Source organism: Oryctolagus cuniculus, chromosome 17, assembly GCF_964237555.1.
Source record: "Oryctolagus cuniculus chromosome 17, mOryCun1.1, whole genome shotgun sequence".
Lineage (NCBI taxonomy): Eukaryota > Metazoa > Chordata > Mammalia > Lagomorpha > Leporidae > Oryctolagus > Oryctolagus cuniculus.
Genome location: NC_091448.1, coordinates 62,092,687 through 62,120,686, shown reverse-complemented (window position 1 = coordinate 62,120,686; position 28,000 = coordinate 62,092,687). Strand labels below are relative to the sequence as shown.

The following is a 28,000-nucleotide window of genomic DNA, read 5'->3' as shown; positions in this document are numbered from 1 at the left end:
ACCGGGCTCCCATGTGCACCCCCTGCCCCAGGTTCAATCACAACACTGCTCTCAGGCGGGCAGTGGCCACTCTGGACTTTATTAAGAACAGAAGCTTCCCCAGTACGGCTGGACACAGCCCCATCACCCTCACAGCAGCCACAGGGTGCAGGCAGGTGGTCTCCCCTGCACCTCCTCCTGGGGGGATGGGGCCCAGAGGCCCATGCCCGAGGTCATCTGGCGAGCAGCAGCAGCAGCACCGGGGTCTGGGGGTGACCTTGCACTTGCACACCAGGCGCGTTCCCTCCGCAGCTGGACCTGTACGCGGGGGCTCTCTTTGTGCACATCTGCCTGGGCTGGAATTTCTACCTGTCCACCATCCTCACGCTCACCATCACAGCCCTGTACACCATCACGGGTAAGGGGCTCTGCAGCAGGGGCCGGGTCAGAGGCGGGGGGAGGGGGCTGACCCAGTGGCAGGGCACGCCGCGTGCACAGGACGCATGCGCAGCTCGGGGCAGGCACAGCCGGGCAGCTCCGTGGGCTTGGTCTTCACAGCTCGCCCAGGTATAAAGGCCCTGGTCCTGGCGCAGTGGGTGGGTGGCCCCACCAGGAGCCCCTGTGTCCTCTCCGCCTCTCAGCAGCTGTTTCCACCGCAGGGGGCCTGGTGGCTGTGATCTACACGGATGCCCTGCAGACGCTCATCATGGTGGTGGGGGCTGTCATCCTGGCCATCAAAGGTGAGGGCGGGCAGGCCGCGGTGGAGGTGGGGGTAGGGGCGGGGCTGTCCCAGCACCCTGCGGTCCAGCCACTCTGTCAACTCCTGCTGCTGGACACGGGGGTAGGGGTGGGGGCGGGGATGTGACGCTGTCACATCCGAGCCAGAAGCTGACTCAGGAACACAGGGCGAGCCTGGCCCGCCTTGGCTCGGGGCTTGGCGGCTGAGGTGGGGCCGAGGTGGGTGTGGATGAGGCAACACAATTAGGAGACCACAGAAGTGCCGGGGCACCTCCTCCCATTGTTTAAAAATCCTGTACAAAATCCCAGGAGGTGCTGCTGTCTTCGGTTACACAAAGGCAGGGGAGGGGCCAGGAGCTGACACGGATCTGCGGCAGCCGCCTGGGAACCCAGGCAGGTAGTGAGCTCCCTGTCTCTGGAAGTGTGCAAGCAGAGCCGCAGGGAGCCCTGTGTAGCATTTGTGCACCTGCTCTGAGCCTCACAGGGGTCTGGGGTCTGGACACAGCCCCTGGCCTGGCTCCCCCTCCCAGATTCTGCTGTGGACAGGCCCGGGTGGGAGGAGGGGAGGGCTTCCTGTATCCAGCCTTTCTCCTCTCAGGCCAGGGGAACCCTGGCCCCACTCGGGGGAACCCACCCAGCGAAGCCCAGCGTGGACAGGAGGGGAGTGACCAGGCTGGGCAGGACCTGGCTGTGAGGTAGACAGGACAGTGATGGAGGGGAAGACCCTTGGCTAGAGCCCCACCCACCCCAATGGCGATTCCAGCTCTGCCTAAGTCAGACCCTTCAGAAACCCCAGGTGTGGGAGTCCAGGGAGCTGGCACGGAGCCCCATGCCTGAGGCCCAGAGGACACCTCGGTGCCCGGGTGCAAAACACTCATCGAACAGTATTATCTTAAATACAATAACATATACATTCAGTTCACCCCCTTAAAAAAAAATCCCAAATCCCCTGCATACCTTCCCAAGAACTGGGAAAGGTAAGAAACTGGAGTCTGGTGTAACCGGCGAGCCGGGGGGCGTGGTGGTGGTGGTGGTGGTGGGAGGAGCCAGGACCACCCAGCCATCCCACGGTGCTGCCCACCCGACTCCTCCAGCCTTCCACCAGATCGGCGGTTACGGGCAGCTGGAGGCAGCCTACGCCCGGGCCATCCCGTCCAGAACCGTCGCCAATACCACCTGCCACCTGCCTCGTGCCGACGCCATGCACATGTTCCGGGACCCCTACACCGGGGACCTCCCGTGGACCGGGATGACCTTCGGCCTGACCATCATGGCCACCTGGTACTGGTGCACTGACCAGGTGAGTGCTGGCACTGCCTACCCGCCCCGCCCTGCTGCCCTCCAGGGGAGGTCCAGGCTGGGCCAGGCTGCTAGGGGTCCTTGCGGTCCCGGGGGGCCTGGGCCCTCCGCTTTGAGTCGGATGAGGCCCACGGGCTCGCGCCCGTCCTGCCTTTGAGGTGCTTCGCCTGGGACAGTTTGGAGTACGGGATGCCGAAGGGACTCGTGTGCTCCTCGCTGTTCCGGGCTGGCCTTGGGCTGCCGGGGTCGGGCAGCACGCGGGGTACGGGACCAGGCTTGGGCTGCCAGTGCTGGGGGCCTGCTGGGGCCAGACCAGCCTTCCTGGGAGAGCTCTGGGTGCCATCAGCAGGGCGGAAACGGGGGGGTCCTGGGGTCCTCAACGGCCGGACGAAACCATCTTTATCCCTGGTCCCCGAGGCAGAGCCCCCATAGTGGTGGAACTGCTGACCCTGCTGGGGGTGGGGAGAGAGGGAGAGAGGGAGAGAGAGAGAGGGAGAGAGAGAGAGTGAGAAGCGCGTGCTGGTGCCCAGACTTGTCTGCCCATTTAGGGCCTTGGCTTCCCCTTCTGTCATGCAGATGCGTCTGCTCCTTGGGGTCATAGGGCAAACCCCTGTAGCGACCTGCTCCCTAGCCCCCACCTCTAGCTGCACACAGCTGGGAACTGGACAGGGTCGTTGAGGGCAAGGGGTGGCGACACACCATCCGGGTGGCCTCTGCCTTCTCTGGGCAGAAGCAGATGGTATCCCCGGGTCCTCCTGCCCAAGGAGGCTCCAGGGAGCTTGCAGGAGGGAGCGTGGCTCTCAGTGGCATAGGTCCAGTGGACCCTGTCTCCGGCCTCCAAGGCTACAGCATGGGGCGAGGCTCTAGCCAGCCCTGTTCACTAGCTGTGACACTGAGACTTCGAGAAGGAGGAGCCCAAAGACCCTCTTTGGGTTCTAGCAGCGGGAAGTCCAGGAAGGGAGATGTCAGAGGCCCTGGGAGGCTGCCTCAGTTTCCCCACATGTAACATGCTGACCTAAAGCAGGGCTTCTCCCTCTCTGGCATCCTGTACCCCGAGATAGCCTGTCCAGGGCACACATGGGCCCACGGCAGGTGTCACCGAGGTGGGTGGGGGTGGTGCAGGGGCTGAGCCCCTTAACTTCAGCTGCCTCCCATTTCCCCCCTCCGGGCCTGCCTGGCAAGGGTGTGTGTGTGTGTGTGGGGGGGGTGGGTGGAACACGATTCAGAAGCTTTTCCCATGAAGCCACATGAGTCAGCACATCCTGGCCTCAGGGTCAGAGCTGGACGGGGCCGAGGAGGGAGGGAGGGACCCTGTGGCTGCCAGCAAGTGGGGTCTGGGGCTGGGTCTGCCTGAGGCCGCCAGGGCCCCCTGGCCTCTGGGCGGCCCCCACGTGCACCTGTTGGTCCACGCCTCTCTGTGCCGCGGGCTGGGAACCATGGGTGCTGCCCGTTGGCTTCACCGTGCTCTGTGTTGTTTTCTGGATTGTTCACACTTTTTTGTCATCAGAAATGAAACCAGTACGCGAGGCGAGGGCTCCTATCTGGCACCTGCCATGGCCCTCCAGGGGCCTCCAAGTTCCTGTCGGTAAAAGCAAGGGTAGCTTCTCTTGGGGGCCCTGGCAATTCTGCGGCTCCCTGCTGCGTGCAGCACCTGTCCGCGACAGCCTCACCCTACAGCTGATCCGAACCCCGTAGAGAAAGGCCGCCGATGGCTCGGCCGTCTCACGCGCTCCCTGCAGCAAGCCTGCGGGTCGGAGGCAGTGGGGCACAGTGGCTCACAGGTAGGGGCTTGGGGAAGGAGTGCCAGCTTCCCACAGGCAGCAGGGCTGTGATCTGTTGACCCCCGAGGGGAGGGTCTCAGCCTAGCTGCTGTTGGCAGTGTGGGCTGCTGGCGGGTCTCGGAGCTCTTGCCTCAAGCATTTCCACCTGGGAGTTACGGTGCCAGCTCAGAGAATATGGAACAAAACAAAACAGACAGCTGCTGCCTGTCCAAGGTGCCAGGGCGCACAGGGCTCTGGGCAAACGTTTCCAACCCCAGGGGCTCCTGCAATCACAGGACAGCAGAGAGAAAGGTCCAGACAGAATCTCCTCTATCCCCTGCTGGGGAAACTGAGGCACGGGCTTGTCAGCACAAGCCAGCTGAGGCAGGACAGAAGCCCTGCGCTGGTGAAGCCGTGGTATCTGTCCTCCTTACTGTGTGTGACAGGCGGTTCAGTAAGAGCCACGCTGGAGCCGGCACACTCAGGACAGAAGTTGTACAGGGTGGCTTGGTGCAGGGCAGCCAAGGGGCAATGCTTAGATGCCAGAGTTAGAGGCTGCATGACTGCGAGATCTTCAACACCACCTGACAGGCAGGAGCTACACCCTGCGAGTGACACCTCCACCAGGAAGCTTTTTTCAAAGGGAGTTGGGGCGGGCGTTTGGCTTAACAGTTAAGACCCGGGTTAAGACAGGTGCATCTCATATAGCAGACTGCACGGGTTCAAGTTCTAGCTCTGGCTCCTGCTAGGATGCACCCTGGGAGGCAGCACACGATGGCTCACGTTCCTGGGTCCCTGCCACCCACGTGGGAGACCCAGTTTGAGTTCCTGGCTTCAGCCCTGCCTATCGCTGGCCATGGAACTCACTCCCTGAGGCCAGCAGAGAGAAATCCCCCAGGGCTGGGCTCACTGCTGTCCCCGTCACCACCCCAGGTCATCGTGCAGCGGTCCCTGTCCGCCCGGAACCTGAACCACGCCAAGGCGGGCTCCATCCTCGCCAGCTACCTCAAGATGCTGCCCATGGGTCTTATGATTATGCCGGGCATGATCAGCCGTGCGCTCTTCCCAGGTAGGAGATGCGCTGTGGCTGCCGAGGCTCAGCCTCAGGCGCCCAGGGTTCTGGGACTGGCGGCGTACAAGGAATGCATGGACGTGAGCAGCTGCCCAGCCTGGGGCGGTGGTGACGGCAGGGAGAAATGGCCTCCCGGGGCCACGGTCCAAGGGATGCACATGGAGCTGTCTTGGCATTGGGTCGGGAGAAAGACTGCTCACTGCTCTGTGACCTCGATGATACAAGGGAGCGGCTCTGTGCCCTGCCGCTTCCCAGTGCGCCAAGCAGGGGCTGAGCCACCACGCGGCAGGCGTCTGAAATCTCTGGGTGTGGATATGTGCGTTGCCAGCCTGGTGGAGGTCTGAAAATGGCTCCCGCCCTGCCCACCATCCATCCCTCTCCACTCCCCCTGTGGAACAGGTGTGTTGGGAACATGGGAGCCCAGAGGGTATGCCCCGACGCGAGGGACCCGGACTCACCTGTGTCTCCTTGTCTGGGGGGCGCGGCGCCTGCGTCTTCCGCGGCAGCTCCGTCTCTTCTCTGCCCCGACCCTGGGCCCACGGCCCGGCATAGGTCCCTCGGGTCACATGCGGGGCACTCAGCTGCCGGCGGGGCGGCTGGGCGGGCCCATTGGCCAGCTGCTCTGAGTGGTGCCTCCGGAGGGGGACCGAGCGCTCCCTCACTTCAAAGTACTCATCGGACATGGAGGAGGCCGCCGAGGGCCGCCGGGGACCGTGACCATGGCCGGAGCTGCCGGAGAGGCTGTCCTGGTCACTGAGGGTCACGTAGTCGTCGTCATCCTCCTCTTCCTCTCCATCCAGCCCATTGGGGAGCCCCGCCCCTGGGTCGCTGGCGTTGTCCTGTGTCATAGAGGGCTGCCGCTGCAGGGGGCTGCGCAGCTCCGCCCTCCTGTGGCTAGTTCCGTTCTGGGGGGGCTCCTCCGCTGGGGTGTCCGGGGCCAAGCCGCCACTGTCATCACTGTCTTGGGCAAGCAGCTGTGCTACGGGAACCGTGCGGGGCTTGGGCACCGGGGGCTGAGGCTCAGGGTGGCCCTGGAGATCATTGGCAGCCGGGACCCCGTCCTGGGGAGTGCTGGGCTGTGGGGGCGGGCAGGGCTCCGGGGCGGGGCGGCCATCCTGGCTCTGTTTCCACAGCTGGTGCTGGGCGCTGGCGTGCGACGTGTCTCGGATCTTGATGCGGTTCATCTGACTGGGCTGAGGGTTCCAAATGTTGGGGTCGATGATATTGATGTAGCCCAGAATGTCGCTCCCGGGCTCTGGGTCCGGCTCCACCCACGTGGGCAGGTAGTCGAACATGTTGGCCCTCTCCAGGTTGAGCAGTCCCGGGTGGACAGGCGGGGGCGGCTCCGGGAGGTCCCCTGGCCGCTCGGCCGGTGTCAGGCCGGGGAGCCCCGGGGGCTGCTTGGTCTCCTGCGTCTCCGAGGAGGTCTTGGCCAGCTCGTCCACACTCTTAGCCTTGACCAGCGCGTACTTGGGGTTCACGAGCTTCTTGGCCATGGAGCCTGCGGGCACCAGAGGGACCACGGAGGGCAACACAATGGGCTCCGGCTCGGGCTCCTTGTCCATGGGGATGCCCTTGAGGCTCACGCCGTGCGACATGAGATACAGCTCCTGGAACTGCCGGTCGAACACCTCCACCACCTGGCCCGACAGCACGGTGATGACGTTCCGGTCCGTCCTCGCCGCCGACCACGTGAAGCTGTGGGGCAGGGGGCGGGGCAGCGCTGGTCAGGCCCGCCGACCGCCCCCCGTGGAACGAGCCCGCCGCACACTGCTGCTCCCTGTGTTTCACTTTGGCTACAGGACCCCAGGGTCAAGTGGGGGCACAGGACGGGGGTTGGGGGGTGGGGGTCAAATCCGAGCCTGGGATGTTGGGCTATTATAGCACTCAGTAAGGCTGAGAATTCCAGCACAGCCAGACACGAGGTCACCCGGCTCTGACGGCTGGGCTGCCTCTGGCTCTTGCCATCACCCCCATCCCCATCCCGGTCCCCACAGACGGCTCCCACGGTGACCACCCATGAGCATGGGGAGGTGTAGCCTGGCTCAGCCCACACCCCTCCTCCAGGCCAGGGACACTTCGGGCTGGGACAGCAGCCTCCCTGGACAAAAGCCCCCCTCTGCTTAAAGGCTGACACGGATGGGTGTGGCTCAGCACTCCCCCCCCACCCCCCCCACAGCGTTTTTTAGGAGCAAAGAACCGGAATAACCGGGGTGTCACAGGTTGGGATTAAAGGCAGCAACCAGCCGGGAAGCTGGGACGCCACTTCCCCTGGGGCCCCCAGAAAGCCAGAGGAGTCACCTGTAGGAGCCGCACGCGGCCCGGTCTCCATCCACGAACATGAACTTCTGGGCCAGGGCGCCCTTGAACTTGGTGGCCGACCGCGTGAAGAATTCGGTTCCCCCACTGCTGCGCACTCTGAGATTCTGTGTGTGTGTGTTGGGGGGAGGTAGAGAGCCAGAGTTAGAACCACAGCACTGAGCACACAGGGTGGTGAGGAGCATGTGTGGGGCAGGGAGGGGCTGGGAGGCCAAGAGAAAGGGGACCGCAGGGCCTGGAGCAGGTGGGGTGTGAGGCTGCACACAAGGGGTCTGGGCCTCGGCCTCAAAGGACATCCTCGGAACAGCATCAGGCAGGACAAGACCTGTGCGGCCAGGCCTGTTAGGGGAACAGCACAGCAGGTGGAGGTGGTGCTCGGGGGTCCCGTGCAGCACCTGCATTAGGGAGCCCCCAGGCACGGCTGGGGGCTGTGCGGCAGGATGTGGGGGGTGTCTCCTGAGGAATCGGGGTCTCGTACTCCGACCGACCTGTGGCCTCCCAGGATGAGGGACCGGCACCCCTGGCTCGTTGCCCCTGGGGTGGGCTCAGTTTCCCCAGGGCAGGGCTCCTGCTCCGCATGGCTGGGATGCTGCTGATGGTCAGACCAGTTCCTCACTAAGCTGGCACTGCCTGGCTATGGGGCAGGCCCAGAGAGGCCCTGGGAGGCCACGGCATGGGACCTGAGACCCAGAGAAAAAAAGAGAGAGAGAGAGACTGCTCTCAGGCCAGAGGAGTGCAGCGTGGACCACAGCAGGTGCAGGGCCAGATAGTGCCCTTCATTGCAGAGGTGGGGTGGGAGTGGCGCGAGAGGCCAGTGCAGACCCCAGGAAGGGCAGGGTATGCCTGGCTGAGACCCAGACATCTGTGGGGTGGCTGAGGGCACCCTGCAGAAGCCCAGCAGGGCAGGGCGCCAGACGCAGGTTCCTGGGTGCCCCGGGGAGTGTGACTCAGGAGGCCTGTGGTCAGGCTGGGAATTTTAGTTTTCACATAAGCCCTTGGGGAGTCTGAGACCTGGCCAGGGCAGCAACCCCCTCCAGGGCACCCTGGCTGGAATGCGTGTACTCTTCCTGTGACGGGCGTCTCACCCCGTTCCCGAAGGGCTCTGCGCCTTGGCGTCGGGCTCTCGGCGCTGACACATCTTTCATCAGACTGGGCTGTCCCCGACTCGTCTGTCCCCTCACCCACTCACTGACCCCAGCTTATTAACTGCCCACGCGTCCCCTTGTTCACAGACCCCCAGTGACAGGCAGACAGACAGACAGACAGACAGGGAGATGTCTTTGACGAGATCTCACCATGTAGGTGAGCGAGAGGTGGACAAGTAAACATGGCTAGTCAGTCGGGGCTGGCTGGGGACCACATGGGAATCAGTCCAGGAGTGGGGGTGGCATGGGCAGCTGCGGAGAGGGAGAAGGACTCTGGGCGGGCGACACCAGGCTCTGGCGTGAGGCTCAGGCTGTAGAACGGGCTGAGCCAGATACTCATGGGTGGCCCAGCACCTGCCGAGGGGCCGGGCTGTGTCCCCCCGGGGCGGGGGGCTCATGGCAGAAAGGGAGGAGGCTGGATCTCCAGTGAGGAGATGGAGCAGAGAATTAGGGCTGGGTGCCTGAGAGCCACAGGGCCTGCCAGCCCTGCCTGTGCCCCTAAGGACGCTCCTGGCATCAGTGTCCACGGAGATTGGCGGGGTCTGTGGGCTCCAGGGTGGGTCCCCAGCAGTTGCCCACCCAGCTGTGGGGTGGACACTTGTCTCCCAGAGCCCAGCCCAGGAGGCAGATAAGCCTCTGCTCCCAGGGCCAAGACTCCTCCCACCCCCGGGCTTGTCTGCACACAGCCAGCTCAGCAGGAAGCTGGCCGCCGCCCAGGACAATTAGCGCTCGTGACTTTGTACCGGGCACAGAGCACGCTTGGGGACAAGAAGTTGGAACACAGATCTCGCAGGCAGTGTGAGGCCTCCCCGGCACCTGCGCCGACCACAGGCCAGCCCCGCGGCCTCCGTGGTTTCCTGGGCCTGCACTCCGCACGCCAGGACCACATACCAGTCTTCTGCCTGGGAGACCAGCCTCCGGCCTCCACGCCCCTCCCACTGCGGTCAGTCCCCGCCCACCTGAACCCTGACACGTCTGGCCCCCGTGACTCAGCCTGCGCGTGAGAGGCAGGCCTCAGCTGTGTGCCGACTTGCCTGGTGGCTAGATGCATGCAAGCCCCTGGCCTCCTCCGGGCCTCAGCTTCCCTGCCTGCACGCTGGGATTTTGTCCCAGCGAACTCTAGCGCAAGGCAGCCGCGGCCGGGGCTGTGGCAGGGCCCCTCCGTGGCCGGCTTTGTGGGCTGTCCTCTGCCCGTTCAGGGACCCCACCCATGGGGCCTGGCCTGGATGAGCTAGCAGGAGGCTGCTCACGTGAGCAGGGTGGAGAATCCCACAAAGACGCATTGTCTCTGGGCTCCTGGGACACCCCCAGCCAGCAGGGCCCGGGCAGATGGGGCTGGGGTTCACCTGTGCTGGCCCAAGCGGGGTGACCCAGGCAAGTCCTTGGACCCCATTGGACCTCAGCAGGTCAAGGGCAAGTTGGGGGGTGGGAAGGGCCAGGCATGGCTTCATTTAAGGGAACAGCTTCTGCCCCAAGTGCTACAAGCAAGGGGGACAGGGCACCAGGGCTGAGAAACTGTTGTACCTGCCCCCAGACCACCCCCAGGGAACTCTGGGACACTTGAGCTCTCCTGGCCTGACCCTGTGCCAAGCCCACCCGAGCTCAGGCCACCTAGAAGCAGGGTGGGGGCAGAGCCTTCTTGAGCCCTGGCCCAACATGGCTCCAATCTCGGGGCCAGGAGGATGTCGACCATGCCACTGCATGCCTCAGTATTCTCATCTGTAAAGTGGGCCTAACCCACCCTTGTGCTGTAAGGGCTGCTATGAGGACCGAGTGAGGTTCAAGTGCAGGGGGGCCTGCAAGGTGGTGGTGGGGGATGTCCAAGACCTCCAGGAGGTCACCGCAGGGCTGTGACAGTACGCAGGGCAGTGTGTGAGGAGGCATGGACTCCATAGGGGGATGTACTTGGTGGATGGCTGGGGGCACTCAGGGAGGGGAAGTGACTTGCCCAGAGTCTCCCAGTGGGCAGGGTGCAGCCCAGACCCAGGCACTGAGGACGGGTCTCCTGCTGCCCACCTCACAGAGCGGACTACAGGATGAAGGCCAGAGGTGGGGCAGGGAGATCTGAAGCTGTATCTCGGCCAGGCCTGAGCCAGGACCAGCGAGGTGAGGCCAGGCGCTGGGGTGCAGCAGAGCCTGACGTGGGCGGGGGCCTGGGCCCCTGAGCCAGCCTCGGGCTCCCCAAAGGCCCATTGTACTCCTACAGCTGGGGTCAACACTCACCCTGGGCTGTTATGACACTGGGATGGGAAGCCCTCTGTGACCCACCTGTGGCCCAAGGCAGGTGATGAGGGGGCTGGGGAGGAGGGCCAGGCTAGCACTGACGTGGGCTAGGAGATGCTTTGCTGATGGTTGTCATCCCCCTGGGCCACCAGGACCCCACCTCCCCATTTCCCTTTTGTGACAATTACAAATGTGTCTCTCCCAGCAGTTAAAACACTGCTGGGGACACGCACATCCCATCATGCAGTGCCCAGGTTCAAGTCCCAGCTCTGCTGGTACAGACCCTGGAGGACAGCAGGCGATGGCCAGGTTGCTGGGGCCCTGTCACCCATGTGGGGGGACCCAGATTGAGTTCCTGGTTCCTGGCTTCGGCCTGGCCCAGCCCTTCTGCCAAAAAAACAAAAAGTGTCTCTGGGCATTGCCAAGGCGAGCGCCCCCTGGTGGAGAGCCCCTGCCCTACACCCTGGATCTATCAGACCCAGCAAGGGCAGAGAAGGCAGCAGACAAGGGAGGAAGGAGTCCCAGGCCAGAAGAGCTGGGCCTGGCCTGTCCACGTGGGACCGAGCCGCGGCTGACCCCGCATCCTCACCACGTGCCCTCCCACGGCGACGGGCCTGATGTCTCTGTTCGTCAGACATTGTCCGGCCGTCGCCCAAGTGACTGCTGGTTTTTCCTGTTTGGTTGCACAGAGCCAGGTAGTTTTGGACGAGCTCCTGTTGTCTGAGCCATGGCCCCCAAGGGATTTGGGGGGCACCCCTCAGCACCCAGGATCAGCCTCCAATGTGTCCTCACCCTGGAGAGACCAGGGGTGGAGTTGGCCCCGAGCCACGCTCAGCATTTCCCAGGTGGGTTTGTGCAGGCTTGAAGTTTAAAGGGGGCAAGTGAGGCAGGCCCCGCCGGACCCTGATCCAGAAGCCCCTGGGCACTTGCTGGGGGGTGGGGAGCAGAGCTGGGGTTTCATGGCCTACCCCCAGCCAGAGGCCCAGTGCCCTCCCTATAATGACCACCCTTCCTTCCAAGTAACTGGTGCCAGTCCCGTCTTGCAGAGACAGCAGAGGCCCAGAGAGATGCAGTGACTCCGCCCAAGATGGCTGAGCTGAGCATGGCCCCTGGTGTCGCCTCTGACAGGCCCCTGACACCTGCAGGGTTGCAAGAATGACCCCACCAGGCACAGCTGGCACCCTGCACCCAGGGTCTGTGCAGAGCCAGCAGGGGGCTGCCCAGGGCGGGCATAGGGATTATGGCAACAGAAGTGCTCCCAACTGGCCCGAGGACAGGGAGGTGGGCCAGGCAAGCAGGCCCTTGGCAGGGTGCCACCTGGTCGGGGCTGGGCCCACCTGCCCAGGGCTGCAGACTGAGTGAGCTCAGGTCCAGGGGTGAGCAGGAGGAAGCGTCCATCACCCCGCTGACCCTGCCACCTTCCGCAGCAGGACAGGCTGGGCCAGGAACCCACAGTGCAGACAGGTGGCTGTGGGCCAAGCGGAGGACCGAGGCTGGACGGGGGAAGGAGTCATACCCACGCCAGTCCCAGCCCGGGGCCTGGACTTTATGGTTATTGCCAGCAGCTCTCCCCAGCTTGCAGTGCGCGCCTAAACCACCGCGTCTCTGCCTCTCCCGCCAGGACGCCAGGGATGGCGTGGGGCTGAGCGACACGGCGTGATGCACCAGGCACCCGCTGGGTGCGTGGTAGATGTACAGGGTGATTCGAAGCCCCTGCTGGGGGTGTGGGGGTCTCTTCCCAGGCCCAGGGGAGGGCTGGACACAGAGCCCTGAGGTTCTCCAAGCTGCTGCCCACGGGGCCAGGGCCTTTCCCACACTGCGTGCTCTCTGGCATGAGCTGTGACCAGGGTCAACCCCTGGCACTAATTACACGGCGGGCAGGCGGGCAGACGGCGTGCAGCTTAGGGCCCACCCTGAGGGAGACCACATGAAAACGTCCCGAGGGCGAGAGACTCGCTTCGGAGCACTCACACCCACTGGAAAGGACTCAGCTGGGGCGGGGGCAGGGGTGGGGGAGGGGCGCTTGACTGGCACGGGAGCCCCAGCCCTGGTGAACCTGCCTGGTGCAACCCCCCCCACCCCCGCCTTCCCCTGGGATTTCTGTGACGCTCACAGGCCTGACGCCCAAGGAAGCTGGGCCCACTCCCCTTATCTTGAACTCCCTAGCCACGACCCCTGGGCACATGCCTCCATGTCCCCCCAGCCTGCATAATGGGAACGCCTGCCCCATCCCACTGCCCACACTGTGGAAGTGGCAGCTGGCATTATTCGGGCAAACAGTAGGTGTCAAACAATGGCTGGGTGGAAGAAGGAGGGCCCCATCTAACCGCCAGGAAGCCGCCAAACGCCAAGGGGTCTGAGCAGAAGGGCCCGCCCACACCGGCTCACCCGCCCCTCTGCCGGACTAATGAGATCCCAGAGCCCAGAGAGGGGTGGTGACCGGCTCAAGGGTGCACAGCCAGGTCCCTCTCTACCTCCGCTCCACACGTGAGCCTCAAATCCGTTCCAGCCTTCTCTGACCACAGCCCCACAGGGTTTCCTCTGCCTCAGCTGGGTCCTAGTGCCACTGACAAGGGCAGGGATTTCTGGCTTAACCCAAGACAGACCCTTCCGGGCGTGAGGAGCTGCCATGGGAGGTGGCGAGCGTTCCACCTGTCCCAGGAGCTACGCAATTGGACAGGTGGCCTCCGTGGCAGGGGTTGCTTGGAACAACAGGTGATGCAGTACCTGGCGTGAGCCCCAGCACCTGGCCGGCAGACGCCTAATCAGTGTTTATCTTATCTCTGCCCGGGGAAGGCAGTGAGTATCCCGTCCCTTGGGGGCATTCCAGCAGAAGCTAAGGCGCTAGGATGAGCGAACTTGGTGTGCCCGTGCCCGGCACGGGGCTCCGCCTGGAGCGGACAGGCACTCAGCGTGTTTGCGGACCGACTAAAAGACCTCTGCCCTCCGGCCCACCTTGAGGTGCCCCAGGTGCATGCGGGCCCGCTCGCACATGTGCAGGAAGTGCCTGATGTTGCTCTCGTCCAGGATGATGTACACGGCCACTTTTCTCTTGAAGCCGGCGTCCAGCAGGTCCTTGAAGATGTCCACATCGGTGAACGTGTCCATGACCACGGCTATGACCTGGGTGCAGGAAGAGAGATGTCAGACGGCACAGCTCCAGCGGGGTGCACGGCCTTCCCCACCCCCACCCCCTCCAGGTGCCCATGGCCGCCCTCTCCCCGGCAGCGATAGGGTCAGGGCTCAGAGGTTCCCAGGCGGCGGTGCAGGCTGGACTCACTGGGCCGCAGGGAATACAGGAGTGGCACCCCTGCTTGCCTGCTGTTTCCGTAACACAAGACCGAAGAAAACAAAGCCCGGCTCACTGGGGGGGGGGTGAGGGGGGGTGAGGAACGGACAGGGGAGGCTGAGGGAGCTTTAGGAGGAAGCCTGGGGCTAAAGGCTGGGGAAGAGTTAGTGGATGGCTCCAAGCACTGTCTCGAGTGTGCCCGGGTAGCCCAGGGCAGCCTCCCTGGTACCTGCTCCAGCCGAGCCGTGCGGCACCAGCTCCGGGCTCAGCCCAGAGTGCCAGGGTCGCTTCACTCCTGGGTTGCATTCCTGAGCCGGGGCCAGTTGTCACCCTTCTCCCCACACCCGGGCTGCTGAGGGAACCGGGGAGGAGGGCTCCAGCCTTTACCAGGGCCCCCTGCCATCGTCACTCTCGTCTGGTCTAGATGGAGCACAGAGTAGCACTCGTGTTCTTCCTGTCACCTGACCACACCTGTCCCCAGTCTCCTGGACTCAGGGTGGGGTCCCAGAGGTCGGGGTTCATCTGTCCAGCTTGAGCCTGGCCAAGCCCAACCGGCACCTCTGCTTGCCCCCTCCCTGTCCGCTGACAGCACGGGGGAGTAGCCAGACCAGGGCTCGAGGCTGCCACCTGCCCCTCCCACCCCGTGGGGGTCTCAGTAGCATCTGGAGGAGCCTTGCTCAAAGGGGCCAGGGCCGAGCCCTAGGCCACACAGTGACCTGGGGGGCACGGTCGGGCTGGAACCTCCAGGAGGGTGGCCTGGGGGCGCCCCTCGCGGGGTGACGGGAGCCGGCCCGGATGCTGTCGGGACGCGTGTGCACGCCCCACGGTGAGCTCACCGGGCCGGCCTCTGCAGGCCCAGCTGGGCTCCTCCTGGGCCTCAGGCCCCTGCTGATGCCTGTTGCTCACCTGGCACCGAAACCCCAACTCCACGCCTGCCCTGCCGTGAACCTTACTGCGCGACCCTGCGGCTCTGCCCGTTTGTGATACAGCAACACACACCAAGATGCCTACGGCTGCCTTCCCGCCTCGGGCAGCCTCGCTCACTCAGCACAGGACCCCAGCTGTGCCCTCCCTCAAGCACCATGGGGCTGAGAGCCCCATGTGCAGCTGGACAAACTGAGGCTGGAGGGGGCGGGGCCAGGCCAGGGTTCAGTCTCCATGGTCCCAGTAGATGCAGGTGCAGCTGGCGTGGGAGTGTGGGGACAGCTGGGTGCTGGGGCCTTGGATTTTCTCTGTGCTCTGGGAGGTGACAGCTGCTCACTGTGTCTGTGTCTCTGAGGGGTGTTGGGGGGGTCTATGGGAATAGTGGATGTGGGGGCTGGCACTGGCAGGGACTGGCTGAGGGAAGGTGACCCCTCCCCTGGAGGGGCTGCCCCGGGTCAGGTAGGAGCTTGAGCAAGTGGAGTGAGCTCCCCATTCTAGATGTTCAAGACTGCTAGGGGAGGGGGTGGGCTCCCAATGACCTTGGATTTCGCGACCTGCTGTGGGTGATGAGACTCAGGGTGGGGGTGGGCAGCAGACCCCATGGCCCCAAAGCCACTCCTGGGCAGGCAAATAGCCTCAAAGGCCACCCTGGAGCGAGGCCTGACCCGGGCAGCGGGGTCAGGGCTGGCAGAGGGGGACATGCCCCAGCAGGACCGTGTGCTCCGTTCCCGGCATTGCCTCGGCCCCGTGTTGCCGGCTGTGGGTTTGGCTCCCTTTGGGCCTGCTCCCCTCTCCCCCATGGGGCCCCCAGGTGTTGGGCTTGGTTCCTCAGCAGAGATCAGCAGCCCACAAGGTTTCCCAGAGGCCTTGAGCCCTGTCCTGGCTTCCCTCTCTGCAGATAGGAAAGCTGGGAGGGGAGACGGTGACCAAGGCCATGGTCAGGGACTGTCTCCCCCCCCCCCCCCACTCTCTCTCTGCTCCACAGCCTGGGAGCCAGCCCTAGCCCCTGCACAACTTGATGGGTTACACCAGTCCCCAGCAGCCTGTCTGCTTTGGTTCTCACAGACACACGGAGCAGCACAGGTTCTCTGTCCCATTTTACAGACGAGTACACTGAGGCCCAGCTCGCCCGCTCACGACACTGTGAGCTCATCTAGGGCAGAGCCCGGCTCAGGGTGTGGCCTAGGGTGAGTCTTCAGGAAGTTTTTATCGACTGAGACCAAGAACACTGGCTGGCTGTCCAGGAGCACCTGCAAGAGACAGGACACCTGACATGGGTCCCAGCCAAATGCAGATGTGGGCTCGGCTCACTCTGGTGGTTCAACCCAGTTCAGACATTCTCGGAGCTGGTCCTGCAGACAGGACACGCCCACCACGCCCTGCAGCCCAGCGCAGTGCCCCCTGGGGGTCCTGGACCGGTCAAAGGTGGGGTTGGGGGATGCACCAAGCAAGAGGCAGGTGGCTCAGCAGGGTTCCCACGCTGATCTTGCTCTGTGGTGACGGCAGGCACCAGCCGTGTCCACATAAGCAGCGGGCACAATAGCAACTAGGTGTGTGTGTGTGTCCCACGCCCCAGGGCCCTGCGGGCCCCATGGCCGGGAGCCAGCCCCATCAGCAGAAGGAAGGGGTTCCTGACCATCTTGCTGATGAGAGAGGCCTTTGCTGGTTGGACCCACTTGGGACAGGGCAAGGATGGCTATTCCCTGGGGACCAGGCCAGTGCGGGCAAGGGGCAGAAGGGGGCTGGGCTGCACAGAAGCGGGGCACCAGCAGGGCTGTGGTAATGGCATAGGGCTCTCATGCCTCCTCAGGGGTCCCCAAGCCCCCCAGCCCCAGCCTGGTCCTCCTGCCTGCAGGTATCTCCAGGTGGCATGCATATGTGTAAGCCCCCAAATGGCTTCCTCCTCCTCCAGTGCCTCCTTGCCAATACCCTTGTTCCCCCTGCCAACCCATGGACCCACCACTGTATCCTGCCTGCTGCCAGCTAACTTCATCTGCAGGGCCCACCAGCCTTCTCCCAACCCCTGACAGCTTCAGAATCCCCAAGATATCCATGGGACAGGTGGATATCCGCGCCCCTCCACCCCCCCACCCCTCTATGTGAAAGACACGGATGCTGTGGCCCAGAGAGGGGAGGGACCAGCCCCAGGTCTCCCCTGAGCCAGCAGGGCAAATGCACACGGGTCTCCAGTGCCCTGCCGTGAGCTCCCCCATCACCAGGAGGTTACTGAAGAGGCCCGAGTTGGTGAGAGGGCAGTTTCTGAGCCCCAGAGGAGCAGCCTCCACCTGCGGCTGTCCCATAACCAGCATGGCCCGAAGCCTTGCAAACCTTGGTGCAGGTGTCGGTGGAGTGGGCAGGGGCATTGGGTCCCAGGTAGGGGCGCTCTGCAAGGCGACCCGCTCAGACTGCCTTGGCCCCAGCCTGAGTCTCTGGGCAAGGGCAGTGCGGGTCCAGGGCTGGTGCTCTCGGGGAGGTAGACAAGATGCTCCCTGGCCTTTGCTCTCTGACATCCAGACTCCCTGTGTCCAGTGCCTAGGGGCCAGCTGGAGCATCTCACTGAGCCCAGGGGCCTGGGAGAGGAAGCAGCTGCCTCCCTGCTGCCCACAGTGGCTCCTGCCTGCCTGGCTGGGTGCCGACACCAGCCTGTAGCTCCCAGCAGCCCCAAGGCTTTTGTGCAGACAGAAGCATCCTCACTGCCTGAGGGGGTTAGAGGGGGACCCTGCAGAAGCACTGGCGAGGACAGGGGGTCTGCACACAGCAGAGGACCTGCTGGGGGGGGGCTGACTCCCCAGACCCCTTGTCCCAAAATGTCCTGCCTCAAGCCTGCAGCTCCCAGACAGGCTACTCTTACCAAGCTGCTTCTGAGTTTTGCCTCTACCTAGACAAGACTCCTCCTTGTTCTCAAACCCTATGCAAATGCTGCCCCTGGCCCCTTGGTCGCTGCTCGGGTCTGTCTGGGTGTCTGGCAGGTGTCACTCCTGCAAATCTGGAGATGCCATGGTGGTGAGCCTCCTGACCGCCTGCACCCCAAGAACGGGTCAGCAGGGAGCAGTCCCAACCTGCATCGTCTGTAGGGGCCCCCACCTCTGTCCTGGGGAGCCTGAGGGGGTGCTCTGGCCTCTGTTCAGTGTTGCAGGGTGGGGGGAGAGACATACCCCTGCCTGCCTGAGCTTGTGCCCCAAAATGGCTGCAGCCTGGGTCCTGGCCCTCACAGAGCCTCAGTGACCCCACCTGGGCAAGGGGTATGGGAAGAGTCTTGGGTCTCTGGCTCTGCCGGTGGACACCCAGCCTGTGGCAGTGCAGGCTTTGGACCGTTTAGCTCCCACCCCAGCTCTTCCTGGGAAGTGTGTGATCTTGTCGCCTTGGTTTCTTCATAACAATCCCCACCCACAAGGTCCAAGGTCATGGGAGGATCAAGTGAATTCCTACAGGGAATTCCTGTAGAGGCACCAGCACAGGGCCACAGGTGCAGCTGTCCTTGCCCTCCTCCTCATGCCACCAACTTGAGTCCTGTACCCCCCTAGATCCACAGCATGCCTGGGGTGGACAGGCCAGGAATGGTCACTGCCCACCCCCTGCCTCTCGCCTCCCCGGGGCCAGCTGGGAGGCTGTGGACAACTATGAGGGACTGGCCACAGAGCAACACAAGGACCTGGGCACTCTCCGAGCTTGGGACCCTGCATCAAGAGCCTGGGTTCAGCTTCCACTTCCTGCGTGATGGAGGAACAGAGGCTGAATTTATCATCCTGCCAGGGACAGCAGGTAGCCCTGGGAGAAGGGAGACACCCTGACAGCAGGGGACAGCCAGGGCAGCCCAGCGGTCTCCCCGTGCAGAGGGGACAGGGTGGGAACAGAGTGTGGCTGTGGGAACAGAGTGTGGCTGCGGAGATGCGGGGGACAGAGCACCAAAGGGACAGGGCTGCACGAGCTGACCCAGGGGCTCGCAGAGGCTCCCCTCGAGGCTTAGCTGGTGACCGTGTGATGTATGCCTGAGAGGCAACTTCTGGGGCTGGGGGATGACCACTAGAGCAGCCGCTGGTGCCCACGTGGGGCCAGGGGCACTTGTGTCCCCTCAGCCGGGGTGGAGGCCCCCCTGCCACACTGGGCCTGCAGGGCAGCCCTCAGGACACTGCCTAAGTCATAGGCCAAGAGCCCTCAGTCCACAAAAGGCTAGAAAATGGACATGGTGGGCTTGGATGGCTGTGTGATCTCTGTGACAAGGACTCGGATCTGCTGTTGTGCAGGACGCAGCCACAGCAAGTACAGAAATGAATGCAGGTCCGTGTTCCCATCGCTTACACAAGCAGGTTCCGTCTGGCCTGTGGCCCACAGCCACATCTCTCACCCTGAAGTCATCTCTGGTCTCGCCTAATAAACCTTAAGTGCAGGTGTTCAATGGCTTCCGAATAACCTGAGTGCATCCCAGAACATAGCTCTGAAATATTTAAAGGGAAAAACAAAAACAAAGCAGCCCACAAACAGAATCCACGATGTCAGGTACCCAGCTGAAAATTACCAGACACACAAATCGGAAAAAAGTCAGTCAAAATTGACCAAAAACTAATACAGATGTTAGAAGGAACTGGCAAAGACAGGACATCAGTTGTAACCATTTTCTATGTGTTCAAAAGGTCAAGTAATGAAATGGAGGATGCTTTTTTAAACCAACTTGAACTTCTTCAAGAGGTCAGAAATGCAACATTTAAGATAAAAAAAATACACCAAGTAGAACAGCAGATTAGACACTGTAGAAGAGAAGACCAGGGTACTTGAAGATACAGTAAAAGGAGCTAAGAAAAATACCAAAGATGCTGAAGAACCAGATCAAACATCAGCAAATCGCAGCTCAAGCAGTCCAATAAACCTCTAATTGGAGTCTCAGAAGATTCCGGGGTTGGGGGTGGGGGAAGAGATCAAACAGTACCAACCAGCTCCCCAGGGCCAAGAAGTTCAATGGTCTCCAAGCAGAACAGACAGGAAGAAGATGACCCGGGGCACCTCCTCATCAAATCACTTCAGATCAGTAATACAGAGAGACAGACAGCAGACACAGGGAAAAACGGCCATTATCTACCTAGGAACCAAAATAAGCAGCTCTCCCACGGGAATCAGGACAAGGAGCAGCACCTGTGAAATACTAACGGGAGAGCAGGGCCCACGGAAATTTTGCACCCAGTGAAGTAACCTTATGGACGCGCACAAGTTAAGAGAACTCACTTGGCAGAGCTGTCCTGAGGTTCTCACCAACCCCTTGCACAGACGCACAAACTGAGGCTGGGGGATGGCAGCTGCTCCCTGGAGGGTTGGGGAGGGGGCATGGCATGGACACAGGAAGAGCTCAGCTCCTACCCCAGCGCCCTCCCCCCAGCAGCAGGGCTGGGACAGTTTCCACTTCCTCTCCTCCCCTCCTGAGGTGCTGTCGCCTGGCCAGGCTCCCGGGATGTCCGGGAGGCCTCCTGGGGTCCCCCGGGAGGTGCTCCCACTGGCTCCTGGCACTCTCCAATCCCACGCCTGGCACTGAGAGAGGACTGGCTTTGGGAACAGCCAGTGGACACACCTCCAGGCTGCACAGTTCTCATGCTGTTTCTCGGCCCTTCCCCCACGGACAGGGTGTTGTGGGTCTGTTCCTGCCCCTGCCTCCACCCAGGGCCTCCAGAAGCCCAGCTCGCATCCCCAAACACCTGCCGCCTCAGTGCTGACCTGAAAGGTCAATGCCCCAGGTGTCCCCCTCACCCCCACTCCCAGCCCTGACCGTGGCCCTGGCCTCTGCCACACCTCCCCTGTAAGCCTGCAGTGAGTCACTTCCCCATGGTAAGCTTCAGTTTCTCTTCTCACTAAGGTGGGAGTAGGGCTGCAGGGCCTCTGAGCTCTGAGGTCCCTCCCCTCTCTGACTGTCACCAGCTTCAAGCACACCTTCCCCACCCTCTGACTATGAAGTTTAGGGTCTCACGAAGCCCAGTGAACGAAGGCTGCAGTGGGTCAGGCTTAAGAAGTGCCTGCTGGTCACCTCTGACCAGAAGCCCACGCTGGCCCAGTGCCCCGGGTCTTCTGGCTCCCCCTGAGGGACCTTGGCGAGGTGTCAGGTGACCAGAGCTGCGTCTGTGGATGAGGCTGTCCCAGCAGGCCACAGGGCCTGAGACTCCTGCTGGGAGCGTAGGAGCTGGCAGGCAGCGAACGCCAGAATTTCCATGCTGCAAGAGCTCATGGCCAGGAAGAAAGAGTCTGAAACTTTAGCTTTGTCAGCAACACACACGGGGGCCGGGGAGTGCCCTGACTGCCTGGAAAGTTACGGGGTGAGCCGGCATGGAGCCGAGGTCCCCTGGGCACCCTGTCCTGTCTGCTGCGTTCCACGGAGCCCCTGCTTAAATGCCTCCCAGGATGGGGAGCTCACCACTTCTCAACCCAGGTCACCCCCAGACCCCTCTGCTTCCCGCTTAAATCTCAGCAGGACTTTAGAGAGCAGGTGGACTTTAGAGAGCAGGGGTGAGCGTCACGTGGCTGTGGAGGGGGCGGGGAGACTGGAAGGCCGAACAGTCATGGCCCCACGTGGTGTCTAACCCGGGAAGGTGCTTAAGCTCAAGGGTCACTGAGACCCCACCTAGGAGCTGGTGCAGCCTACACAGCAGGCCAAGGCTTGCCAGGCTGGGGCCAGCCCGTGCCAGGGTCCTGGCATGACCCCACATCCCCTGCTAGCTATATACTGACTGAGCATGCTCAGTGCACTCAGGACTTTTGGGCAATGCCCATTCTACAGATGGGGAAACTGAGGCCCACAGCCGTGCAGCATGGGAATGGCTGATCAAAGCAGGTGAGCCAGGGCCTCTGCAAGGACCAGCCATTCTGCTGGCCCTGTGGGAGGGCTCAGACCCCTCATCTGTGATGGGAGCACCATGGCAGGTGCTCATCTCCGGGGGTCGTGGGTGGGGGCAGCCCGCGGGGGTGGGGCTGCCGGCCTGAGAGCTCACAGACTCTGGCACTCCCGCCTCGCAGGGCCGCCCTGACAACCCCCTAAACTCCTAATTAAGACGCAAGCGCCGTGGGGTAGGGAGCCCGTGCAGGAGACGGGAGCGGCCAACACCTGGGATTATGTTATCAGATGGTTCCCCACCCTGGCAGCTCCTGGCCTGGGAACTGCCAGAGCAGGCAGAAAGGCAGAAAAGCAGCTCCCCAACCCCGGCGTGTGAGCCCGGGGTTCCAGCCGGGTCACCCTTGGAGGCTCCTGTGGGGCTGGGAGTGGGGGCTCGTCCTGGTACTACCTGGCAAAGGGTTGCAATGAGACCCTTCTGCCTGGTGCCCTGGGAAAGGTATTGACAACTCCCAGGCCCCAGGGACCAACAGAGGCCACTGCTGGCCACTGTCGCCGGCCCCGGGGTCGTCACACTGTGCCTACTGCAGGTGCACCCGGAGCTTCCTGGGAACGTATCGGCTGTCCTGAGCCAAAGCTGGGCGCTGGGTGCCGGACTACCTCCCTCCACTGAGTAGCACCTGCTCCTCCTCCAGATGTGTGTGTGGGGGGGTGCTCAGGGCTGCAGACTGCGGTGCAGGGCCTAATCCTTGGTTTCAGCCTCTAGCAAACTCTTCTCCCTCTCTGAGCCCCACCAAGTCTCGGTTTCCACCTCTGGACAATGGGGCTGAGATGAGGATTACCTGGTGCAGGTCAGTGCCCGCTCAGCACCTGGCACAGGGCTGGCACCCTGAATAAACGCCTCATTAAGCTGCTTTTATTCTCCAGGACCCGAGCGTGCGAAGGCGGGGGCCTGACAGACAAGGCGAGGGCTGATCGGGCACCCTGGAACCCTTTCCTGCTGGGTGCCCCTGAGCAAGAAACTGAGCCGCTCTGAGTCTCGTTCCCAAGCCCCGGGCTCCTGTCCAGCCGCTGCCGCTTGCACCTCGGCCCCTCTCGGTCTGCTCAACTGTGAAATGGGGGGGAAGGTGTCCTTGTCTCTGGGCTGGTGGTGGCTAGGGAGGGATCGCGGAAGGGGCCCAGCGCCGTGTCGTGTCGTGTGCGCATGCGTGTGCTGGGGCTCGGCACCTGCCGGGAGGGCGGGCTTGGCGCCTACGTGGACCCCTCTCTGGCTTGCAGCAGACCCGACCCGGCTCAGCCTCACCTCGCTCCGAGGCTGCAGCAGGGGAAGGCCGGCTCGGCCCTGCCAGGCGTGATTCTACAGGCCCGGCCTCTGGTATGCATTTTGAAGCCCACGGCAGTTTCTCCCCTGCCACTGGCTCCAGGGGGCTTCTGGGAAAAGGGCAAGCAGGCGACCTCCCATCTCGAAGATGCAGCCCCCTGAGGCTGAAGGGTGGCTTGGAGAGCACCAGCCACTGCCCCGGGGGGACACACAGCCAGGGCGCTAAGACTCAGGGCCCACGTGGAGTCACAGGACAGGGGGGCATCGGAGCTGAAGGGACGCTTAAGAATCTTCAACACCTGTACCCATTTCACAGATGGGACGGCTGGGGCTCAGAGCCAGCTGCAGGCAGAGCAGGGGACCGTGGAACCCAGCACCCTGGCTCTTGGGATTTGTTGCCCACCAGTTGGCTTCCAGCCTTGGGAAGGGGGCGTGGTGGGAGCTGTGCCGGGAACAGCCGCTCCCGGCGGCTCAGGTAGCGTGGGTTGAGCGCTCTCGCTGTATCACTTCCCTGCCCCAGGCTCTGCCTGCTGTGCTGACGAGGACACGGCAGGGTGAGTGAGGAGGTGGCGGGACGGGCTGGGCTACCGCCCTGACTCAGCGCCAGCCGCCCCAAGCCCAGGAGCCCCCAACATGAGAAGGGGGCCTGGCGTCTCAGCCAAGCGGCCCCCTAGTGAATCCCCCATCTCAGGCCTGGTGGGCGTGGGGCTCGCCCTACACCAGGCACCTGCGTGAGGAGGAGACAAAAGGTGATTTTGAGTGAGCTCCTGGCAGGCGGGCAAAGCGCCCCGTCAGCGTCCAGCGGCGTCCTGGCCCTGCCCATGAGCCTGGGAAGCAGCCGGAGCAGGGGAGACAGAGGATTGCAGGTTGCCCGGATCAGCCGCCCCTCCCAGCCACCCCGTCCTGCCAGGGCCGGAGGGCAACACAGGCCTGGTGCCCGCTCTTCCACCCAAGAACTAGCTTGGTGACCTTGGACTAGGGCCTTAGCTGGTTGGGGCTCAGTTTCTGCATCTGGGAAATGGGGCAGATAACACTGCCTGAGATTATAAAGCACCTCACTCTTTGGGCATGGTAGCCACTGTCATTACCGCCCGCCCACGCATGCACAGTGCCACCCTGGCATGGATGTGATGGGGAAGCAAGTGGGGGCATGGCTCCCCACGGTGCTGTGGGGTTGTGAACAGGTCTGCCCTTCCCCGTGCCCCAGGGTCTCTGTCCACCAGGGCTACCCCTGAGGCCCTCCCGCGGGACGCTGGAGGACTCCCTGCTAAGTGGGACGATGCTGTCTCAGCAGTGGCAGCCCCACCTCCAGGGGTCTGAAAGCAGAGGGTGCTGCCCATCTGCTGGGGACTGCAGGGACGTCCCTTGGGGTTGACACCCACATGAAGCAGGCCCCCCCACTCCCAAGAGGGGCTTCGTCCTGGCTGTCACCATAGACAGGGGACACCAACAGCCTTTTGGGGCTTTTGTCGGGAGCAAATGGAACTTCCAGCATGCGGCAGGGAGCTCATGGGCCTCCATGGCATGGCTGCATCTCACCTGTGCTACAGACACGTGGGGAGGAAGTGGGGCTCTGTGGGCACAGCCCTGAGTGCCCGGGCTGGCCCAGGCACCCCTATCTGGCCCCATCACTGAGCCAGGCTGTCTACCTCGCTGTCTGCGAGAGATAAGACCCTCGAATCCTGCAAGCCAGGCTAAGGGGAGGAGAGGCCCAGAGAACGGGGAGCACTGGCCTCAGTTTCCCCCATGCGCTTGCTGGCTAAGGGGATGACAACAGCCACTCTCTGGGAACTCTGTTCTGCCATCTCCAGCCCCATCCGGCGTTGATGTCACTGATGTCACCAACACCCCCATGGCAGGTGTGGGCCAGGCTATTCAGCCTGAAAGCTACAAGGGCTCCTTCCTCCCCCTCTTCCTCCAACTCCTCTCTCACGCCGTCACCCGATAGTCTGTCTTGACAATAGCCAAAGACACAGCTCTCTCTTCCTCACCGCCTCCGTTGCACGGAGCAGAAACCCGAAGCCGCAGAGCTGCGGGCCAGGGAGCCGAGAGTGGGTGGGTCGGGAACCACCTCTGTGGGAACCTGAGCTGGAGCCAGCCCGTCAGCTCCAGACCCGTTTCTGTTATTTCTGCTCCCAAGAGTTCCCCACAATCCCCCTGGACAGCCAGAATGGGCCCGAAAGCCAGCATCCCGGTCTCGGGCAACCAGCTGCCCAGTTCTGGGATCAGGATAGGGACGGTTAACTGGGCCAGAACAGCTCATCTTACAACCCGGGGCCGGGCGGGCCCTCAGGATCCTTCTCCACACAGCCAGCTTTATCAGCCACATCGGGAAAAGGCACTTCCGCTCAGCAAGAGGCAGCGCCTGTGCAGGGTCACTGCTGTCCAGCCAGGGCCTGTCTCGGCCAGTGATGATAAGCACCGCTCCTCAGAATGTATGTCAGTGTGTCAGCCCGGAGCGGCCACCACAACCGGGGGACTGCACCGCCCAGCAGGGCCCAGCATCCAGCTGAGCCTCAGCTGGACACACGCCACTTCAACCTTGCTCATCAGGCTGGGGAAGCCCTGGCCACTGCAGAGCTCACGGGGAGGCTCAGAGAGGGTGAGCAATGCCCTCTGGGGAGCTCAGCATGACCAGGAAACAGGCAGATTGGAACCCACACCTGCAGGCCAGCCTCAATCTCCAAACACATATCCACGGTCCAACAAAATCTCTCCCCAGCCCGGAGCTCGTGCCGTGTGCGAGGAGCTGCCTCCTCCCCGGGGTGAATCAGCGACACGCTAAGAGCGGGAGAGAGAAAGCTATGGGTTTCCTTCCCACCCCACCCCACCCCGCCGGCTGCAGCGCCTTCTTATGGGGAACCTGCTCACCAGGTCTGGGGAAACCAGATACACCCTCGGACAACACACAAAGGCCAGGGGAGAAGGGGCAGCCCACTGACACCTGCCAAAGGCCAAGAATGGAGGCACTCCATTAAGGCGGAAGGGACACCTCCTCCAGGGAGGTGGCGGGGCAATCGACAGACCCCCCTCCTCCTCCCTGCATAGTGAGCACGTGTGGGCCAGGCCCCCTGCCCAGCGCCCCCTCACCTTCTGGGCCTGGCTGATCATCTTACGCACCACCTCCTTGATGTGGGCCTGGCCGTCCAGGGGGGGCTGCATGTAGACATTGGCCCTGGTCACCCCGCGGTAGGCGATGGTGTCGGGCCAGCCCAGGTCCAGTTGTGGGATGGAGCGGTCGGACTTCTGGGGCCAATACTCCAGCGAGGGCAGTGGGTCGGGCTCCGTGGGGTCCCCTCCTGCTCCACTGGCTTCTTCGCCATTGGGGACCCCAACGCCGCCATCGCCACTACCACCACCACCTCCGCCGCTGTCCTCCGCCCCCTGGGAGCGCCCTGTGCTCCGAGGGTCCTCAGAGCCGGGGTCGTACACCTCGATGGTCTCCAGGATCCGTTTGAGCTCCAGCTCGGAGAGGAAGTCCCGGATGTTCTCCCGCTTCAGCACCTCGTAATAGGCCTCGGGGCCTTGGGCCACCAGGGCCTCTAGCGCCAGCCGCTGCTCCTCGCTGTAGAAGAACTCGGGCTTGGACTCGCTGGAGCGCCAGTTCACGTGGTTGTCGTCCAGACACTGCACCTGGGAGAAGGCCATGGTGCCCACCTGTGCTGGACGCTCCTGCCGCCGCTGGGTGGGGGGCGGGGGGCTGACAGCCGGCTCCTAATTCCAGCCCCGACGGGGCGCCGGCGCGCTGTGGAGCCTCCCTGCTCCTGTGCCCATAAGGAACCTGCAGAGAATGAAGTAATGAATGCAGGATGCAGGTCAGAGAGCAGCGGCGGGGGAGGGGCAACGGCAGGGGGTGTGGCTGAGAAGGGAAGTGGGGAGGGGGAGCGGAGGGGCTGGAGGTGGGAAGGGACCAGTCAGGGGCTGGGGACCCGGGGGTGGGGGCGGGGGCCGCATCCCCAGGGTCCGGCGTGCCTGGGTCTGGGAGGAGGGGGCGCAGTGGGCCCACTTGCCCCACTTTTGAGCCCTAAGGTAACTCTCTGAGCCACTGCCTGAAGCCCTAGGCAACTTCTTCGGGAAACTGAGGCAGGCAGGACACCTTTCCCCTCCACGTTTCCAAGAGGGAGAGGCAGGAGACCGAACTTGGGCGTCCGGGCCACTGTTGAGCGGTGCCCGGCATTCCCAGGGCTTCCGGGAAGGGAGAGGGTCTTAAGATTCCCGGGCACCGGCAACCCGAGAGGCCTGCGCGGAGGAGGCCAACGGCTCCAGGACCGCCGCTTCGGGACCCGGAAGGGCCACTGGCAGGGAACGGGGTCCCGGGGGCTGCGGGTAGGGGAGCGGTGTGTGCTTACCGGGCGGGCGCGGGCGCAGCGCGGAGCGGGCGATTGGAGGCTCGCGGGCGGGCGGCGGCGGCGGCGGGCGCCGGGGCCGGGCGGGGGCGGCTGGGTGACTAAGTGCCGCCCCGCCCACCCCGCCGCCACCAACACCACCACCAACAGCACCTGCGGTCACGTGCCGCCGGGGGCGGGGCCGGAAGCTGATTCACCGGGGACGGCGCGGACCGACGCGAGCCAGGTGCGCGCCTTCTAGCCTGCGCGGCCGGCCGGCTGGATTCTGGTTGCTGAATTCCTCCAAGAACAAGGGACCAGAGACCGGGCGCTCCGGGAGGAACACTGTAGCCCAGAGAGGGACGATGTCCTCCTCCCTGGGTCACACAGCACCGTCCACAGCCTTGGCAGCCCCTGCTAGTGGAAGTAGGGTGGGGGCCTGGGCTGGGAAGAGGCAGGCAGGGGTAGGGCACCGGCTCTCTCCAAGTGAGGGTCTTTTCACGGAGCCCAGTGTGGACACAGCCAGTGCCCGGTGGCCTGTCCTGCTGGGAGGGGTCCTCCTTCTGAGCCCTGAAGCAGCTCTCCGGGCCACTGCGTCCCTGGGGCCGGGGACCCCGGATATGGCAGGGTGTGGGGACCACATCTGAAGGCAAAGCCCATTAAACCGGGTGCAGCAAACAGTCTCAGCAACTGACTTAGCCGCGCTTTGACTTACATCACTCATTCATCCGCGCTCCGCGGGACCGCGGCCCCCGAGCCTCTGAGGTCTCTCCCAGGCTCAGCACCCACCCACCCCGCCCT

General features: G+C 63.5%; 2 protein-coding genes across 6 annotated transcripts in view; one reads left to right on the top strand and one right to left on the bottom strand.

Annotated features, from left to right (window-relative positions):
• The window catches only part of SLC5A10 (solute carrier family 5 member 10), a 50,535-nt gene that overhangs the window by 11,756 nt on the left and 10,779 nt on the right, over window positions 1–28,000 (top strand). For both annotated transcript variants that reach the window (XR_011383243.1, NM_001082699.1), the window contains 4 exon segments: window positions 292–397; window positions 639–719; window positions 1,812–2,017; window positions 4,710–4,845. Coding sequence is in view for 1 of the 2 variants with exons in the window: in NM_001082699.1 (NP_001076168.1) it covers window positions 292–397; window positions 639–719; window positions 1,812–2,017; window positions 4,710–4,845 (529 nt within the window). In the remaining variant the exon portion in view is untranslated.
• Window positions 59–27,365, bottom strand: FAM83G (family with sequence similarity 83 member G). 4 transcript variants are annotated; one of them, XM_070061556.1, is made up of 6 exons: window positions 27,224–27,365; window positions 25,965–26,655; window positions 13,491–13,658; window positions 7,150–7,274; window positions 5,307–6,546; window positions 59–2,468 (listed from the first exon to the last, which is right to left on the bottom strand). In XM_070061556.1, the coding sequence occupies exons 2-6, from the start codon at window positions 26,520–26,522 to the stop codon at window positions 2,088–2,090; spliced, it is 2,472 nt and encodes an 823-aa protein (XP_069917657.1). In that variant the 5' UTR covers window positions 26,523–26,655; window positions 27,224–27,365; the 3' UTR covers window positions 59–2,087. The 4 variants fall into 4 exon arrangements, with proteins under 4 accessions (XP_069917657.1, XP_069917655.1, XP_069917659.1 ...); XM_070061554.1 differs by lacking the exon at window positions 27,224–27,365 and adding an exon at window positions 26,847–27,213; XM_070061558.1 differs by lacking the exon at window positions 27,224–27,365 and adding an exon at window positions 26,847–27,213 and having other exon boundaries at window positions 59–2,465.

Coding starts and splice junctions, on each gene's coding strand:
- FAM83G (XM_070061556.1), bottom strand. CDS start 26,522: ATGGCCTTCTCCCAGGTGCAGTGTCTGGACGACAACCACGTGAACTGG. Junction 13,659..25,964: donor TGATCAGCCAGGCCCAGAAG/GTGAGGGGGCGC, acceptor TCCTGCACCCAG/GTCATAGCCGTGGTCATGGA. Junction 7,275..13,490: donor TGCACCTGGGGCACCTCAAG/GTGGGCCGGAGG, acceptor ACACACACACAG/AATCTCAGAGTGCGCAGCAG.